Consider the following 20,441-nt stretch of genomic DNA (forward strand, 5'->3'; position numbering starts at 1 on the left):
GTTTCTACTTCTAATGATTAGTTCTTAGGGAAGTAAAACACTCATCTTCTGGCTTTTATTCCTCCTACTTTGATAACCTCTTTTGAGGAATGATTGGCTAGTTTCCCGTAGATTATATATTCCTGTGGGGGAGAGCATGAAATGACATGTTTCCTACCAAATAGTACACCTACTATTTGTTTCCCCTTCATCCATTAAACAAGCTATCCTACCAAAGAATAAAATGTGGACTGGATGTGGCACTCAGTGCCATGGTCTAGCAACTGCAACAGTGGTTCAAGGGTTGGACTTGATGATCTCTGAGGTCCCTTCCAACCCAGACAATTCTATGATTCTATGAAAATCAGATTATTTGACATATACTTTTGTCATGGGTGATGCTGGGTATTGATTTATAAATACTTCCTGGATTAATACTTGTTTTGCCATTTTGCTACTTATCTAATGGCTCTCTGGATGTTGAGCTGAGCCTGATAGACTCAATTCCCTCTGACATTCTGATGTTCTCCTATGTGTCCTTCCTTCCTATCTGTCCTTCCAGGGAGGAAGGACAGATAATTTTTTTGCATTAGGACCTCCACATGTACATTGGTCATTCAGGCACCCTCTCTGTTTTCCAGGGAATCCACTCAGAAAATTGCTGATACTATTTCAACGAAGGCATTTCTTTGAATATTTTTAAGTGGAACTGGAAAAATTGGCATAGAAAATTCTTTCATTATATAGTATGCTGCATCCTGAAGATATGTATGCAAAGATGCGTGATTTCTGAAAATACAGAGAAGAAAAAATACACAGGTTTTACCACTATTAGATATTTATCCAGAATGTCAATACATATTCAGTACATGCCTCCAGTAGCTTTTGTTTCTTTCAAAGTAAGCATTCGATTTAAGCCCTAACAACTAAAAAGCTACTTTGTTTTACTGCTAAGAGCCTTAAAGCCTATGAAAATTCTGCAGGGGTCACGACACAAAAATCTTTATACCGAAGGAGATTTCTTTTCACGTGTTTTCCTATGACTATGTGCATTTGTTCTTGCTCTTAAAAATTTGCTTTTAAGAAGATTTAGTCTTCATGTTCAGTCTTTTCCGACTGTAGCCATTAGCAAACACTAAACATGAAAGTTAGTTTGAAAGCAAGCAACATAGAAATGTTCCATTTTGCTTCCGCCTGTACTGTTTCCAAACAAAGTTTTCCCTGTGTGTGTACCATTATCACTGTACAAGAGATACTTCTGTCACATAAGTGTATATCCACCCAAATATATTTCATCAAAAGTGAAACTGGAACTGAAGGAAGTCTGAAGTCCTCTCTCATGTTGTCTGGTTTATAAGGACCAGGTATCACAGGAGGTGCATCTACACAAGGCCTTACTCAGTAACAATAATAGTCCAATAATAATAATAAAATCTCAAAATAAAAATAATGAAAACTCCAGGCATTTGAAAACTCTGCATCTAGGTTTTGTTCTAGGTGTCCTTCCTGTTTCTCAGGCACCTCCAGAAAGAGAATGAAAGATCTGATCCATTCGTATAGAGAGTCAAATAAATCTCAGGGCCGATTCATTATTGTAGTGTAAGTAGAAGAAGTTGCAGTTTGCCCCTGTTAACCTCTAATGGTGATTTTGTGTTCGATAACCAATAGATTCCTCGAGAAACAGAAGGAAAAAAAAAGAAGGAAAAAAAAAAAAAAAAAAAAAAAAAAAAAAAGGGGGGGGGGGGGGGGGGGGAATATGGGGGTGGGGGAGGCGGCATTACTGCTCCTCCGGAGGAGCTGCTCTGTTACGAATCCTCTGCGTCCAGCACAGTGAAACTACAAACCAAGACTCCACCGCTGTTAGGCAGGACCGGACAGACCACTCCGCAGCGGCTGCATCTGCCCTGCAGCACCGGCACCCACCCCTGCCGGGGCCGGCACCACCCGCCGGCCCCGCCGGCCCCACCGGCAGTCGGTGCCCCGGTCGGGCCCGGCCCCGCAAAGCACCGCCCGCTTCCCTCCCTTCCCCGCTGCCGCAGGAGGCCCCTCCCGGCCGAGGCGGAGCCGCGCAAGGCTCGCAGCCGCCGCTGCCGGAACAGCCGCCGCCCGAGCCGGGGCCATGGAGGATTTTCACCCCCTCAACGACGAGGTAGGGACCGCCGCACTGCGCTGGGGCGGAGAGGCTGTGGGGTGGGCTGACGCCCGGGAGGGGTGCGGGGCCGTCCGCCTAGCCAGGCTCCGCCACGCCGAAGGGAGAGGCGGCCCGCAGCCTGCCGGACGCAGTGGTGCTGCCGGGGCCGCTGTCCCTGCCGTGCCCAGGCAGGTGTAGGTGGGCTGTGGCACGTCGGGGGTGCCGTTCCCCCTCCTTCGGGCACGCCGGGAGCCGTGCAACAGCTGTCAGCCGGCCGGGGCGGATCGGGGTTTCCCTGTGTGGGCGGGGGGCCTGGCGCTGCCTTCCTGGGGCTGCGGGTCTCCGGTTCTGGGAGATAAAAAAGTTTTCCAGCGAGGGAAAATGGAAGCGGGATTGGGGATTGCTGCCGCCCGCTGCAGTGCTGTCCATCTGCCGCCATCTTCTTGTGTCACCTCTGGAAAAACGCCCAACAAGTGCTGGGCCCCCTCTGCGCTGCGGGATGATCCCTGCCCAGACAGAGCTGGGGAGCCCGGACCGCCTTGCTGCGGGTGCCCAGCCAGCAGCTTGTATTTACACAGTGCCTCGTAGAAACGTTGTCCTTGGGGGTTTTTTTGGTGGTGGTGGTCTTGGGGTTTTTGCCTTTTTTGGGGATTTTTGTTTGTTTGGTTGGTTGCTTGGTTTTTGTTTTGTATTTTCTTCCTCTTTTTGTTTGGTTTTGGGTTTTTTTGTTCTGGCTCGTGTTTGAAATCGCTGAATGCCAAGAGGCAGGTGGCACGGGCTGTGCTCCCTTTGGCAGCTCAGGTAAATTCTGGCAAGCAGGAACGAACAGAAAGCAGGAGGTATTAAAACTTGCGAGCTTTTTCTGCTCTCAAGGAAGTTATTTGGATAAGCAAATTACTATGGAAACTGGCCTTTTTTACATGAAGGTCGCAAAACCTCGTGTTAGTATTTTGGCACCAAGATGTAACCTGTGCCTAATGTAAGTCTGTGACTCCAGTTAAAACCAGGATTATGATCCTGAAGGAAAGGTTTGCCATTTAACTTACTGTTTTGGGGAATATTACAATGAAAAGCGTAGACAGTGGTGGAATTTAATATTTACAGAGGCTGTAAATGTAACCCATTTCTGAGCTCCCCGAGGCCTGAGCTTTTTGGACCCATTGAGGTGTGACTAGCAAAACAAATAATTGATATATGGTGCTGGGGAAAAAAGTAAGATTTTAGAATTATACTAACAGACTGCATAACTCCTGGACAGGAGGCCTGATCATTATGGGCTACTTAGAGTAAAAAAACAAACAAACAACAAAAAAACCCTACCCAAACAACCCCCCCATACACAACTGCATGATTTGTTTACTTTCCTGTCAGAATTAATAATATTTAATTTTTATTACAGATGATTTTCAATGCTGATGAGGCCCACAACATAGTTAAAGAGGTAGGTTTTATCTAACATCTGTATTTTAAAGGAAGTCTTTACTTTGCCTTTCCCAGTAATGAAAGCAGTTAGTTTCATTGAGCATCCCAGAAAAATTCAAACTTACTTGAAACTGTCATTTATATCATATAAAGATGGAGTTCCATTTGGTGCTGCTTTAAGCTTCATCTAATTGTTTTCTTCAACTACATAAAGAGGTAGAAGAAGGTAGATGAGAGAAGGCAGTGCCAGAATTCACATTGCAGTGGAAAGAGAGGCAGCAGTCACAAGTTGCAAGGGAAATTCAGTCAATTTTTTTTTCTTCCATCCAGCTACAGAGTAGGTAATCACTGAAGAGGTTGCAGGGTCTCCATCACTTATGAGGTCTCCATCCTTTTTAAAACTTGACTGGACCTGAGCAACATGATCAGACTTGAAGTTGGTCTTGGCTTGTGCAGGAGATTGCACAGCATGAGCCTGTTATTCTGGCAGTGCTTTTAAAAAAATAGTTTTCACATAAAAAGAGCAGTCTGAAAGAGAGTAGCTTGATGATCTCAATTACACACCTAGTAACAGGGAAGTGATTGATGTGCAGATGCTGTAGCTTTTGCAAGGAAATACAATTTTGAGAAAGGAATTCCTAGAGGGGCTATGCAGGTCCTTTTCCCCCTGCCCTGTCTGGAAGGAAAAGGGCTGGACTTCAAGAGTGGCTCTATCCAGTACACAGCAGCAAGCTTGGATATCAGATAAATGACAATTCAACCCTTTATATAACTGTCCCTGCCTTGAAAGGCCAAATACGATACGACAGAGTCTTTCTACTTGCACACCAGGCACTGGGAATAAAGCCAAGTGGTTTTGCCTCTGAAAGCTTATCCAGAGCTGAGGAGCTCTACCACTGGGTACATTTCTTGAAGAACCAAAATCCCTGAGGGATCTTGTCCCTTTGCTGTCTTCTATTCTGTCTGTGAATACACTCTGATCAGAACTAATTGGGCTTTTTAAGATCTGTGGCACCATCTGAAATCTGCAGCAACAGGGTCACCTCAAGCTGGGTGCCTCCAGAGAGGAACCCCAAACAAAGAAATCTCTGGGCAGTTACACCCTTGTGAACTATAAACCTGCCCATCACAAGCTGTTCATATGTCTTCTAGTCCAATGGTAATTTTTGGTTTGGGGTCTTCTTGCACCCTATTGGATTCTTCTGTGTCCAGAAGGCTCCTTGTCTTCTAGTTGAGGCTTCTTTTCCACCTGTGCCCCTTTGGGAAACCAAAAAGTTCCAGACTTAGGAAAAACATTTCTTAACAACAGCCAAAATATGTGTGTTATCAACATTTTTCTCACACTAGGAAGACAAAACACAGCACTGTACCAGCTACTAGGAAAATTAGTAAGAAAATTAACTCTGTTGCAGTCTAAGGCTTCAGCAGATCTAGTTGCCCATGCTAAGGAAGTAAAACTAGGGAAACAACATAAATCACACAATATTGTAACCCAAAGTAACTTATTCTAATTATGATGTATTTGTATAAGCTGAACAGTTAGTATGTCTCAGCAACTGCTCACAGGCTCTGAAAAGCTGACCAGCCCAAGATGACATTTTGAAAAATTGAGGTTGTGCAGCCTTGAGAAGGGAAGATTTAGAGGAGACCTTATTATGATCCAGTACTTTAAGGGGGGCTACAGAGAAGATGGAGACTGCTTGCTTACAAGGAGTCACATGGACAAGTGGCAATGGGCACAAGTTGCTTCTGGGGTGATTCCATTTCAAAACAACAGAAAAATGTTTCACTCTGAGGACTGTCAGACATGGAAGTGGTCTCTCTGGGGAAGTGGTGGATTCCCCCACTTTAAAAAGTCTCAGCTCAATGGGGTGCTGAAACATATAATGTAAACAATAGTACTGGAAAGGTTGATCTTTGAGGTCCCTTCTAGCCCAACATTCTATGATTCTATGATATGATTTGAGCACTACCATTTCCAGTTCCATAGCTTCTAAAAACCAAGTTGGGGTAGGAGGTTGTGGGTTGTGTTAGTATCCTCAATTGTAAATAGATGCATTAACCTTATCTGGTACAGAAAGCATATGACTAAGGTCTTTCCTACAAGAAATGTTCAGTCAGAGCCTCATTCTTCTCTCTGTAGTAATATGGTAAAAATGTACTAAAAATAAGTTTCATTTTACTTCCTATTCAGCAGTGGCTCACATGATTTAAAGTAATCCCACTGCCAGACAAAATTCCTCAGATTATGCAAGACACGTTAAACCTCTACATTTTGAAGTATGTTTACTGTAACTCCTTTTTTGTCTCTGTTTTAGTGCATAGAAAGCGTTCTAGGCAAGGCAGATTATAATCACAACAAAGTCAACCAGTGGACTGCTGCTATAGTAGAACAGTCACTGACACATCTGGTAAAACTTGGAAAAACATATAAGTACATTGGTAAGTACAAGCAGTGATACCACATAGAATCACAATAAATAACTGCTGAAAGGTTCATTTGAAAGTAGTGCTATATTCAGTAGAAAGTTTTAAACTGTAAACAAAGCAGAGTAGGTATTTGAACTTTTCTGCTATGTGGAGTTTTAGTAATACCTGTGGTAAAACTGTGACAGTTTCACTTGGGCTAAGCATGCTAGCAACACTTAGCACAGAAAATGACACATTACACAGTTTTACCTGACTGCTAAGCAACCCAAAACTACTATTATCCCCTTTTTGATAGCAGTTTAGGAAATACAAGCTATTTATCTTAAATAAAATTTTCAGTAGAATTAAGTTTCCTATAAATACAGACATTTGGAAGACCTAAGTCCTAGGCTGAGTCATATTTACATGCGTATCTGTGGCAGGGAAATTAAAATAAGTAGAAGCTGAACCCAGTTTGGTCCTTATGCAGAGTGTTGATGTAAGAGCAAGTGTAATAGCACTCTGTTCTGTTTTGAAAGTCTTGGATTCAGTTTGTCACTGGTTTTATGACCATTACAGGTCAGTGTAGAAATGCTGCATGTTACCAGAGTGTGGTTTCAGAGGTCAGCCAACCAGTACTTTTGGGAAACAACTCTCATCAAATGTGACTTCTGCTGTAGCTGTGAGGAAAGCGCCTGTCATCCCATTCTGTGGTGCACATGACACAAGCCATACCCAAGTAGTTTAAAAGATAAAATCCATAATCCTATTAGCAAGCATTTTGTTAAATCTGTTGTCTTTCTGTGAGTAAAAATGTCATGAAATGAAAACCAAGGTCTTGAGGAAAATAGCAAGTTTGGACTTTGCTGAGTCAGTGGCCTGCCAGCCATTTGAAAACATGATGCAGGCTTGAGTTCAGAAGTACTGAATGATTCAGCTCCTCTGCTTTAGTAATGAATTACTGGGTTTTATGACTGTGTCTTGCAGTAACCTGTGCAGTGATGCAGAGGAGTGGAGCTGGTCTTCACACAGCAAACTCATGCTTCTGGGATACCACAACTGATGGTAAGTTTCCTCAGTCAAATTAAAAAATTTTTAGTAAAAGAAATGTTACTTACTGCCCAGTTGTAATAGCTAAGTTGAACATTTTCAAGACTGTAGAAGCAGTAGCTTCCAAGATCAGGTGCTTGTTTACAATCCCAGCAGAGATATTTTGTTAGCAGTCAGTGCCTGCATTAAGAGCAATTGCTTTGTAAATTATGAGAAGGAAGAGCAGAAATGTATTAATTCTGAAATTAATCAAAACATTTAATCCTTGCCAGTAACCATAGATCAGTTGAAGAGGCAGTAAAATGTTGCTTGCAGTAAATGCAGATAGCTGTTCCTGAACATACTTACCTGCTGTGAGGGGAGAGCACTACTCTAGAGGAGAACAGAACATGGCAAAAAATAGAAATAGTTTGACTAACAGTATGCTTTTTAGTTGATTAACTCTCATCCAGGCTTTGGATGCATTTTATTGCTTCTAAATTAGTTCTAAATGAGTTTTTCCTCAGATTAAGAGCAGCATAGGGAAATGATATTAAAATGATCTTATGTCTCTCACAGGGCTCAGAAAGGTCTTCTTAGAAGAGGGCACCAAGATTTAAATTCAAAATAGAGATGATATTAGAAGGTCAACCACGGTTAAAAAAAAGAGAAAATAATTAAATGAAGTTAAGTAAACAAGTACAGCTTAGTTTTCATGTTTTGTTGGCTTTCAAGGCACTGATATATTAATAGAAGAAGGAAAACTACAGAAAGTAAGGACACTAGAAAGTATTTGATTCAGTCTTTTTTCTAAATTCATGCCTGATTATGTTGCCCATTTCACTAGGAGAATTTTCAAGAATTTTTGCAAGTCCAGCTTTTTAAGAGAGGTACTGAAACTGTGTTTTCCAGGGAATTATCTTAATCATCTTAATCAGTTTTATTTTAAGAAGTAAACAATGTAGGAGTTAATGAAAAGGTTTTGAGGACTGTGGTCTATTTATAGCCAAGATGACATAATAGTGTTTACCTGAAATAACAGCTGAATTATTCATACTAACTTGACATACTGTACACTGTGATAAAGTGAATGTAACAAAGACACTGGAACTCTATTTTTATTTTGTAATGATCTCTTCTTCTAGGAACCTGTACGGTGAGATGGGAAAACCGAACAATGAACTGCATTGTCAATGTGTTTGCTGTTGCTATTCTCCTGTAGCTGACTGGAAGACAAATATAAGCAACACCAAAGCCTTTAAAAACAAATAACTGTCCAAATACATGGCTAAATATTTCAAACCTTTTTTTGTTTTTGTATGAGTAGCATACAAAAGTTATATACAGTGAGCATACAGTCTAAGCCAGTTCTCATAGATTAATTATCTGAAGGCTAGCAAAAAAATTAAATATATATATATATATATATCAATCTAAAGAGAAAATTCTAATAATTTAAATATTGAAAAGTATGTTAATAAAAAGATGTCACAAAGATCAACACAATTTATATCAAAGCTAATTGCAAAGACACTTTATTCCAGATGAACAAAACACAATGGAAAGGTCAAAGGGCAAGCAAGACCCCTCAGGATTATGGTGCATTTGGGAACAAATTAAATACACAATTCCAAATGTATGTACTGCCAACAGTACTGGTGCTTCATGTTCAGTTAAACAAAGCTAACTGTCACACATTGAGTGCCAGTGCTTGTGAAATTGCATGAGCACATTTTGGTCAAGCATGAACATTTACATTGAAATTAAATCCAGTTAAGCTTTTCCTCTGGAGGCAGTGGATGAAGGTAAAATATATCTAGTCCTAGCAGAATTCTAATTTTTAGTCAGATTGAAGAACGTAATATTTGTTATTGATTCAGGGAAACATGCTGGGGATCAGATGTCAGCCCTTAATTCATAGTTTACAAATCTGAAACCATTTGAAAGGTACTTCAATTTGTTTTTTTCTGCAGAATTTGTGACAAGCACTTTATTGATTCCTCATGCAGTAGCGGGGAGCTAGGGCAGTAAAACTGGACTCTTGTGACTCCCAAGCAGAATTGAAGTGTTTATAGAGAAGGCACATGCATTTCTAGAGGCTCTTGTTGGCTTAAAGCAACATATCTGTTCTTCATAGGAGTGTTTTCTATGTTTTCTAAGTCTAGAATTGGATCTTAGTCCTATGAATTAATACAGTTAAGTTTCAAGCACGTAGAATTCCCTTCCTGTAAAGATTTATGCAAGCTCTTAACTTTCCTCGTTTGATGAGTCTTAACTTGAAATAATCCACGTGAAAGAAAAACATTTGCACACAAGTATTTGTTGGATTAGAGACAACATTTTTATTGACTAATGCACAAATTATATGATAAAGAGATGTATCAATACCAAAAATGCCTGAATGATTGCTGCCACTAAGTGGCAGCTACATTAAGTTGTTTTCTCAGATGCTGCTTAAGGATAGATTTTTGTCTTTATTACTGCACATTGTTGGAAGAGACTGGTAACTATCTAACAGCTATCTTAAGGCTGGTTTGGGTTTTAACAAATTACAATTAAAGCACTATTATGCAGTTTTGTTTATTTTTCTTTTAATTTTTAGACAACTGACTATCGGGGCACATAGCAAGTGTCCCATAAAAGGAACAAGCTAAAAACAATGTCATTGCTTAAATTGTATATACATACAGCTAGTGTGAGAATACAGAAGGAACAATGTATGTGTAGTTCGCAGTGCTATTCATAATCTCTTGCTTTGCAGACAAACAGTTTTGCTTTTACACAAGTGCAAGTAAAATTAGTACTGTAATATTGCATTTGCCTAACAGGCAAGTGTAGTGTGAAGATGATGTGTGTTTATGTCGTACTGAACTTCAAATGTATAGTAATTGAATATTATTTGGGTCAGGACAATTTCTGACCTAGGTGTCAGCATCTGAGAGATGAGTTTTGGAACCAAGAAAAACGCAGTAGTTTCACTGATGCACAAAGTGGAAAAACAAGTAGGGTAGCAACTGGAAAAAGGTTTGTTATCAGTGGTAGAGTGTAAGATGAGGATGATTAAAAATAGTGATGGCTGCACCCCCTTTTATGTGCATTCTGGTGCCATGGTCAGAAGAAAGATTCTAAATAGCCATTTGTGATCTCATTTGGTGTTTTTGCTTTACTTGAAAACAAGTTGCACTGAGTAAGACTGTCAATTTAATGAGGCTTGGTGAAGGTTCTGCTGCAGAACAAACTCAGAAAATACTTCTTAATTATGACTGCTTCATTTTTCTTTCTACCAAAAAAAAAATAAAGCTTTGCCTTAGTTGTATTTTTGCCTTATGTGTTCTTATCATATGAATATGAATAGGACCTGAGTACAATATTTCACTTACTTTCCTTCCCTTGTCTTAAAATAGTGAGAACTTGGGAAATTTATTGCAGTTCTGTGTGCATTTTAGAGACAAGACCTTGTCAAGGGCTAGTGTCTAGACTTGGCCTTATTTCTCATACCTCTCATCTACTCAAGACTTCTTCTTGTCTTGACTATGCCAAGTTTTTGTTGCTCCAGAAAGATTATTATGAAACTCTAGAAAAAGTACTTTCATTCTGCATATATGTTCTTACATTTGATTTCGTGACAAAAGACCCCTGTTATTCTTCCCATGCAGATTTTGTTAAAAAGAAAAGTGTGAAAAGGGAAAGTACTGAAGCAGATGCATAACTTTCCTTTTCATTTGCTTCCAGATGTCTGTCAGTAGCTTGTTACCTTTCTGATGACTGACTTACCATTGTACTCCACTCAGTCCATGAAACAAGTACAAAACCTGGTATGTTTTGTTTAGATCCATGCAATCTAAAGCACTTCACAGAAGCCACTGAAATTCTGTCTCATAGCTAGCCTATTTGGACATGAATGTCAGAGCACTGATACTTCAAATACACCATAAAAGACAACAGTAACTCATGGTGGCCTATATGCATTAGCACAGTAGTTGATATATAGAGAAAATAGGAGTTAGTTCTACTACAGAGAGCAGATCCTTTGGAGAGGAGTGCAACAGATTCTGTAAAGAACAATTCTTACGTGATGATTGGGATGTGTCTTGCTGCCTCCTGTACAATCTGACCAGGTCTTTTGAGTCCCGTTTAATTTGGAAAGGGATTTTTTTTTACCACAGTTGTGGTGTGACGCATAGAGTGAGATTGCACCACCCTTCAAAATAGCCTGAGCCAGAAAATTCTGCCTGTATGTCTGCAGAACATTCACATCTTGAAGCCAGCAGCAGCTGGTCTCTTAGGGAGTATGTGAGCTCAGCCATGGTATTTGGCAAATGGAGTGATAAACCCAGTTGCAAAATGGTGCCAAAGTAATGCATCCCTGCATTGCTGCCCTGCCCTATGGGGTCTCTGCCACGTAAGGGGTATTGTAGGTGGCATCTTGTAGGTGCAGCAGTTTCTTTCTCCCCCCGACAATGGAAAGAGGGCTGCAGCCAAACACCAGATGCCCTCCAGGGGGAGTTTCTCTACTCCAGTGAGCCTAAATCACTATCAAGTAACTGGAGGTTTTAGGTCATGTTTCACCAAGCACCTGTTTTCAGACACAGGAAACACATCTCACTGTTCACTGTGGTTTGTGCCAGGTGCTTACAGTTTCTCTTGCATACAAAAAGTCCACTGGGGTCACATAGCAGTAGTACATGAAAGAAAAGAGACAGGCAAGTATTATACTGACACTACCATCTTAAATAAATTGTTTTACCAGCACCTCCTAAATCAGAAACCTCATCCTATCTCCAAAACCCTCCAACATATCGATAAGCACCATAGGGAGAAAGTAATAATTTGCTGCTGGTTTTTTTTTGGAGCTTACTGAAGTTTTAGAGCATTGATTCAGTGCTTGTCCCTAACCACCTTGGGTAAAATTAGTGGCTGGGGCAAAGGAGGAATGAAATGAAGTACTTGTTTGATAAAAATAAATGTGATTTTTCTATATATAACTTGTCACACACATACATGTATTTAGAAATGTTAACCCCTTCTATTTATTCATTACCCCTAGCAATTTTTAGTCATACATAGATCCTTTGTTCATTTACAATTTCATCTCTTGCCTTTTTCCACTTCAGCAATGTCTAGGTATCAAAACAAGGGCTCCAACAGCGTTAGTACAACTGTCCAGAGATAAAAAAAATTTTAAATATTAGCAGAAGTGAGAGGGATGGGTAGCAACAAGGCTATGACTGCCTTTACTGGGACAGCAGTCCTCTTGAGGCAGGCATGATTTTGGCCAATATTAGTTGATAATTTTGGGGGGTTGTTTTCTGTGTGGGCTTCTGCAATGGCTGCTGGAGCTGGTCTGCCCAAATCCCAGAGAAATCTACTACTGGGTTTCAAGTGATGGCATTTATTGGTTTGAAATATCTTAAGAAACGTGTAAAGCCTTCACAGACCAACGCTACAATAACTATATAGCATTTATCCCCGAGCTGAGCATTTTAGGGAATTAATCTTAGACACACTGTGACCACAGCTGTAGCCGGATGGTCTGCTCCTGTTGTGCACAGATTATAGCTGCCTGTGTGTCGATGTTAATCGAAATGGTTGTTTGTAGGGATCAAGGTTGCCCAAGCTGTCCTTGGCCGGGAAAAAACGCCGTAGATTTAAGGTTTCGATCTGGATCAGCCGAAGCTCAGGAATCAGCACCATGAACCTCCAAGCTCCAGGCGGGCACAGCCACCCCAGCCGCCGACATTCAGGATTTTTTTTGAGAGTCCCGGGCCGCCGAGCACCGGCGAGGGAGCCGGGTCCGCGTTCGGAGCCGCAGCCGGCAGCAGGTGGCGGGGCGGCAGGGCTGCCCTGCGGCCTCCGCACCCGCCGGCACCCAGGAGCCTCCTCCCTGGGCGGCCGCCCCTCCCGCGGGCCCTGTCACGCCGCGGCGGGCAGCACGGCCACAGCCGTCCGAGTCCCCACCCGCAGGGCCGGGGGGGGTGGCTTGTTGGCCCCTCCCTCGGCTTCCCCGGCCGGCTTGGGAGAGCCCGGGCGCCGCAGCTGCGGGGAAAGGAAGGAAGGAAGAGGCGACCAGGCAGGGCTGATCGGTGGGTGGGAGCGGGTCAGTTCTAAGGGTCGGGCACCGCTTCCCCATTTCGAGTCTCCCAGTACAAAATCCTCTGGTGCTTCTCTGCCGGGGGTGGTAGGGGATGGCCTCGAGGGGACCCCGGGCTCAGGACCACCCCGCGCATCGAGGAGCCGTGGTAAGGAGAGGTGGCGGCCACTGGCATGGCAGCCGAGATGGAAATACCCCGACTGTGGTCTTGAAAACATCAGAAAGAACGTATAACAGTCATTTTCATACAAAACAGCGTGGGGCGGCTGTGGTGATGCCAGGTCTCTTGAAACATGTTTTCTGGGAAGTTGCCCTGGACTCCAGGAAATGTGAGGCTGCACAGTGCTGCTGGATACCCTTCTTGCTTCCCTACTGGGAGTTCAGGAGTTGGGGCAGTGGCTGTGAGCTCTGCCTGCCACAGTCATCCACCCATCTTCTGACTTCGGCTATTTCCTATTAGCTGCTGGGCATTGCAGCAGTAAGGGGTTTTGTACACACACTTAGCTATCCGTGTAACACACTTTTAGTTTCAGTGTTGCTGCCGTTAAAAATACTTTCTCTTGAGAAGAGGCATGGGACTGCCATTCACCGCAGTGTTAGACCACAACAGTAGTGATATGTTGGAAAACAGTGAGGGAAAACTAATGCAACCAATATGGTTGGTAAACAAGCTTCGACTTTATTGTGCAGTAACTTTTACTTATATAGTGTTTCTGTGACCACACCCCGGTCACCACACACCAACATAACATATTACTGGACACCCAGTGTGTTTACCTGTAGCACAGCGAATCCCTGGTGCAGGTAGCACAGAATTATGGGCTGATCTAATTGGCCCCTCAAACATGGGGTTGGGCACGGCAAAGGAGTTACACCTCCTACCTTTCAAGAAACATTCAAGAGCGTTCTACAACAGTGATATCTGTTGTTATTGAACAGATGTTGGGGAATTTAAAATAGAATTGGTGTTGCATATTGCCAGTCTCCTTCATTCACCCACTGGAGCTAGGCAAAGGGCTGTACAATCTCATAAAACTTTCATGACATTTTTAAACTCTTTTACAACCCAATGGAGAAAAAGCAAAGAAGAGAAGGAGTGTGAAGGGGCAGGGAAAACACCAACAGCTGAAATAAGCCTAAGAAAGAATACAGATCTCCAGATTGATATTTCTTTCCATATAGGTTGGGTGATTTAAATTTTAGCGACTCGATATGGCACTCAGTGCCATAGTCTAGTGACTGTGGCGGTAGTTGATCAAGGGTTGGACTCGATGATCTCTGAGGTCCCTTCCAACCCAGCCTATTCTATGATTCTATGAAATGATAGAAAAACTCTGAATCATAGGACCAACCTTGAAATGGATGTGTTTATGAAAACTGCTTTCTGTCTCTTATTTTTTCTATATGGTTTCATCCCTCTGCTCATGTCTTTAGGAAGAGATTAAACAAATAAACCTAGCTTGGAAACCTAGTTTAAGAATTGCTCAAAGAGTAGCAGTGGAAACATGTGATCCTGCTTTTCCATAGTAGTAGTGGTGTTATTTTACTACTGTAATCACTGTATCACCTACAAGCACTAAGTTGGGAACAGTACCCCACTGTGATGGATGTTAGTCAAACATAAAAGAAAAGCCCAGCTAATGTCTGAAAGCTGTGACTTTAAAGGGAGGACTGCAATGTATAGACACAGGCAATCCAAGGAACACAAAGAAGCAATATTAGCTACCCTAAAACCAGTGGGCCTAGAGAGGAATTTGAGTCCAGCAGTTGGCTCAAGATGATGACAGAGATGACTCTCTGAGGAAGGTCACGTCTGAGCATTTTGGTGCTGACAGGTCCAGGGCAACAACAATAGAGGGTTAGGGCTCTCCCTGCTTAGAAACTTTAATTGCAGCATTTTGAGTTTTGCATGGTGTTAGAAATCAGGCAGGAGAATGTTTCAGATTAAAATGGGAACACTGGCAATCCAATAAATTACTTTTTTGGTTATAGGTGGAAGTGAAGAATGGTTGGTAGTAGTATCAGCAAGAAGTGGTTTTGATTAGTTTGTTAAAAGATGGGAGTATTCTTAAGTTGGGTGGAGAAAAAGACAAACAGGGTGAGAGGTTGTCATTGTAGCTGATGTGACATTTACAACAAGTGCAAATGCCAGTCCTGACCAAACTTTCCCACCAACACTTTCCTTGGCAGGAGTAAATACCTATTCTGCACGTAAGGTAGCAGTTTGCTAGCTCGATCCAGCAGGATCTTCTCTGCTGGTACAGCTTCCTTGTTTGGTTACAAAATGCACAATCTGTCCCCATTAGCTGGTGATGGTAGAGTTGTTTTGTCTATTGGTAGAGGGAGAAGGGAAGGCCCAGAATCTTTAAACAAATTAAATGGCTGTTGATGCTAGCTAGAGGACTGAACATCTGTTACTTCTAAAGGGAAGTGGCCATCCTAATGGGTTACAGCTTAGTCTTTGCAAATGACTTGGAAATCACATGAAGACTTTTAATAATTTTCCCCATTTTGGGGATGGGGTTAGTTTCTGTTGCTTACATAAATGTAAGTGTACCTGTTATATTTTCCAAATAGTTGTCTTTATCTGTCACCCCCTAAGTCTGAGAAATAGAGATCTTTTTTCAGTTACAACTATTGGGGGATGCTGGTTTTCCTATCCAGCCTCACAAGCTAAGACTCACATAGTGGCTCTCATCTCCTTCCCTGTTTACTACTGTTCTATTTCAGTTTGCCTCAAGATCCCCTCTCCAGATATTGCTACAGAGATCTTTAATCTGGCACGGAAATGTGTATCCTGCTGACTTAGAGTTAACCACCCCACTACCCTGGAAGGATTTAGAGCATAGAAGTTCCTCCAGAGATGGAGTGCGTTAAGTGCTTAAATAGGGTGGAGTCTTCTTGCAGGCTGTCAACAAGGAACACTTGAAAATGTTCCAAATATTACATTGTATTAGCCCTGCAATTAGCCCTGCAATGTAATGCTTGGACCAATGCTCATATCAGTGTGGTCATCATGGAGAGGAGCTGTTATGAAGAGCAATTTCTTGTGGAAAAGCTGCTTGTATGCCCCAGGTGGTAAAGTGAGAGTGCAGGACATACAGGCGTGCAGTCCCCAAGCAGTCACTTAATTCATTAGGATGGTTTTTTTACTGGTAACAGCTGAACATCTGACACATTAATGCAAACAAAAGCATTGGGGCATTAATTAAATTACCAACAGCAGTGACTAACTTGAGGCAAGATAGCCTGGCTATGTTTGCAACACGGGCTTTGGCACCTGCCTCAGAGGATGTGAAATGTCAGGGAAAGGACTTGCTTCCAGCTCTAGCCATAACTGGCAGAGACTTTAGAGGTTTCCTGTAAAGTGAATGTGAGGTAATGTTTGGTATCTGAGCATCAGTTAGTCCTCTGTAAGGAGTATTTAATTGCAGCTCTTGTTGCATAAGGACTGTTTTTATCATTAGTTGTTTTGGCTTTGCTATTGAATGCTTGATTTATGCACATGAGACAGCAATGATGGACAATGACCCACATACTCACTTAACCATTTGCAGCCCTATTTCAGTGAGAGTATTGAATCAATTCCTAACGTATGCGAGGAACTTTCATAATTTTTGGCAGTGGGTAGCTGCTGACAACTGCAGGGCTCTTACTCATTATGCCCTGACTGCATGGGAAATCGATTTGGTTGAGAAAGGTAAAGAGCCTGTGATATGAAACTGGGCTCTTGCTGTGCCAAAATGCCCTTCTATTGATATCAGTATTGCCAACTACATTTTGACCTGTGAACTGTGAAAGATCATGTGAATTTCCCTATCTCAATTCTTCCCTATGCCATTTCTGCACCCAGGAAAACTCCACCTGAAATTTCTGAATGCTCTCCATCCTTCAAAGAGAAACCTTTCAGAGCTGCAGTGTAAACAGACCCTAGACTTATCCACAGTTTGACTACAGGAGTGTAAAAAGACAAAACCAGCATAAGGAACATCTACACTCTCCTTTCAAGGTGACATGACCAAAAGTGTCTCTGCAGTCCATTTGTTCCGAAGGCCATAAAAGTCAAGGTGAATGCCAATGAATGGTTTATGGTCCTAATACCAGTTGACCTATAAGTACAAACCAGAATCAACCAAAGAGTTATTTGCAGGGCAGCTTGCTTTGTGAACTATTGCCAGAATTATAAAGCTTCAGTTCCAAGGGAGCAAGATTATGTGACTTGCCCTGGGCTGGCCTTTTCTTCCTTCTCTCTTTGATAATGCTCAGCAGGGTGGGTGTTTGAGGATAAGTAACTTTTATGGCCATTTCCCTCATTTGTATGCATACTAATGAAATTTAGGGTCAAGTACAAGTACGTTTTACAGGATAAAAGTACAATATTGATACACACATCCAGGACTACAACAACAGCGCAGCTAATATATTTCCATAGATGTAGAGTTCAAAATAAAAATCATTAAGCAGGAAGAAAGAATACTACTGGAGGGTAGGTCTGTTTGGGCAATGCAGAGGTGGCTACAGACTTAGTCTGTGTAGTGACAGGGGAGGTCCCAGCTGAAGCATGTTTTTCTGCACTGGCTGGAGCTGACACCAAAGCCCTCTGCCTGTGTTTGCAGCAGGCACAAGCACTTGCAAAACTGGCAAAAAGGTTGTGAGGGCTGGAGATTTTCCCTCTTGCACTCTCATGCGGTCTTGGGGAGCAGGAAGAAATGGGTGGGTGAGGGGGCAACAGCAGCAGTTGGTAGGAGAGGGTGAATAAAGAGAAATCAGTGAGAGCTGCCTGGGCAGATAGATGAGTTAACCAGGCAGATTAGGACCATTGGAAAGGGAGGGAATGGGGTTAGCAGAAAGCATTTGAAAACTTTTAGCAAGCCTCTCAACACTTGCACCCTCTGCTGTAGTTAATTTCACTGCTGATCTGAGCTAGTTTGTGTGCAGTGAATGTCAATGAGACCAAGGGGTTGCAAGGGTTTGTCAGAAATGCAAAGATGAATGTGTCTCATGACAAATAACTATGCTTAATGTATGCTCCTAACTTCTTCTGACCATACATACCTGGGTGTTCGAGATGTCAGGGCTTACAGCTGGCTATGAATTCTGCAAATCATTGAAAGACAAAACAAAATAAATAAAAAATTCGACACTGATTTGCTAAGAACACTTCAAAATAGATCATGGTCTTCATAAAAATATTGCAATGAGTCCCTAACATTAGTTCTCCTTGTGTTTCACAGGCAAATTTTTATTTCTTTTTCTATTTCTAATTTGCTTTAGCCCGCCATTTGAGAACTTAAAGGCAGAAATTCCCCCCTCAGCAGAGAAAGTTTTACAAGACTGAAAAGGGGAAGTCCTATTTTGCAACCAGGGCGGTTTCCCCCAGGGGCATATATGATGGTGAACAACCAGAGAGTGCATTTTTATTGTAGATAAAACTGATAATAATTTGGATTTGGTTTGCCTGTGTGCACTCCTTGCAAGCATGCACCAGGGAAAAAGATGGGCTGAGTGAAACCCAGTACGTATCAAGGCCTTACTTGAGTATATTATCTGGATATGTCCAGGTGTCATGCTCTTCTTCCAGACCTCTCTTCTAGTTTCCAAAACCAAGATGAGGCCAGTGGAATCCAGAGCTGCCCAGTACTCTGGAGGATCTGAGTCCTTAACTGTAAGACTAACTACAGTGTGCTGGAAATCAAGACTATTGATAAATTTATTAGTTGCTTAATTAAGATGACTACACACAGGAAGACACAGAAAATATTATCTAAGAAAGGAGTGAAAACATGCTGAGTGAGGCCACCTTCTCTGTCACATCAAATCAATCTCCTAATTGCTTCCCTTAGTTTAAGCATTTGTTTTAGTAATCCAACAACAACTGGCAGAGCATCTTTCAGTTGAACAGGGAGCTGGTGGAACTGGGTGGAAGGACAGATCAGATGTCAGTCCACTTTGTTAACTCAGGTACAGCATGGGTTTCAATAGTGAGTGTCACACATCCTGTGCTCTTGTCTCTACTGATGGTGTCAGGAGTGCTAAGAGCTTCTTACCTCATTTAGAAATCATCTCTGCAGAGGAGGCAGAGCTAGAACCAAAGGTGACTGTTAAAGGACAGCCTTAAGGGCAGAGCTGCTTGCTGTGTTCAGATCTCATCAGACGTGGGGACAATTCTGGAGGGTGCCTGGAGACCTCAGTGAGCTTGGGCAGTAGCAGAGTTCTGCCAGAGCAAGTACAATAGCTCATATACTTTGGTACCCAGAAAATCAGGAGCTCAGTAAAGGTGGGAGGAAGAGTTTTGTGATGGCAATTGATGCTCATTGATGAAACCTGGAGGCCTCCCAAGTTCTGCCTTCAACCACTCACTGCCATTCCCCTCATGCAGCTTCCCCTCACAGCCTGCAAAAGCAACCTTGAGGCATCCCTGCCTTTCCGAAAACCTTGCTGGTGCTACTGCAACAGGGTCATGGTGCCTAAACTGCTGTGTATCATGTGCATTTCACAGATGTAAGAAACCACCCTTTGTTTCCAGGGCAGGTGCTTCATAGTCAACAATTTGACAGCAAAATAATCGACTCATTGTGAAAGTGACCCCTTTCCCCATCTTCCAGAGAGAAAAGTCCCCAAACACATGGAAGGAGGAAATTTTCAGGAAGAGGCTCAGCCAAGAGCAATGGTCAGATTGCAAGCTGTGGCATTTGGCCACAAATCAGGACTGTCCTTTAACCTCACCTGCCCTGGCCGTCTCCTGGTGGATGAAGAGCATTGTATGTTCTGCCTGGGAAGCTGTGGGTGGTGTTGCAGCCACAAAAGAATATAACAGCACAGGCATGGGCTTTGTATCTAGTGTAAACGTTGTCAGATATATTATATTAAGATAAGATCTGTACCAAAGGTGGCTCACCAGTTAAACCAACAACCTGGGAAACTTCTGCAGACCAAGCAAACCTTTACTCCTTTACCAGCCGAGAAGACAGCAACACTGACTTAAAACAGTACCACTGACATCCCTCCCTGCTTTGATAGGAGTAGGGAGGACTCAACCTAGTTTGTTTCTTTGTATTTCAGCACTATCTGTTTCACTCATGTATCCTAGATTTTAAAAAGAAAATCTTCATATGGAGACCATGACTTGCTACTCATGGCTTGCTACTTTAGCGGGATTTTATACTACAAACTTTTGAAAGAAACTGAAAAGCTCACCTGCTAATTCTTTGATATGCTTTGGGAAGACAGTGGTTTAGTAAATAAACTGAGTTTGAAGTGAACAATCAGCCCCTGGTTGTGCATCAAGTCAGAGAGCATTTGTACAGCTGGATGAGTAAGGAAAGACTCCTGGAGGTTTAAGAACAATCATGGCAATATTTAGGAAATAACTCTTCACCT

General features: G+C 42.3%; 1 protein-coding gene across 1 annotated transcript; it reads left to right on the forward strand.

Annotated features, from left to right (window-relative positions):
• Positions 1-2,001: 2,001 nt before the first annotated feature.
• DYNLT3 (dynein light chain Tctex-type 3) lies at positions 2,002-10,263 on the forward strand. The gene is made up of 5 exons (XM_030462725.1): positions 2,002-2,128; positions 3,510-3,551; positions 5,851-5,974; positions 6,929-7,006; positions 8,116-10,263. Exons 1-5 carry the CDS (start codon positions 2,099-2,101, stop codon positions 8,190-8,192), a joined length of 351 nt encoding a protein of 116 aa, XP_030318585.1. The 5' UTR covers positions 2,002-2,098; the 3' UTR covers positions 8,193-10,263.
• Positions 10,264-20,441: the final 10,178 nt, after the last annotated feature.

This window comes from Calypte anna, chromosome 1 (genome assembly GCF_003957555.1).
Source record: "Calypte anna isolate BGI_N300 chromosome 1, bCalAnn1_v1.p, whole genome shotgun sequence".
NCBI classification, from domain to species: Eukaryota; Metazoa; Chordata; class Aves; order Apodiformes; family Trochilidae; genus Calypte; species Calypte anna.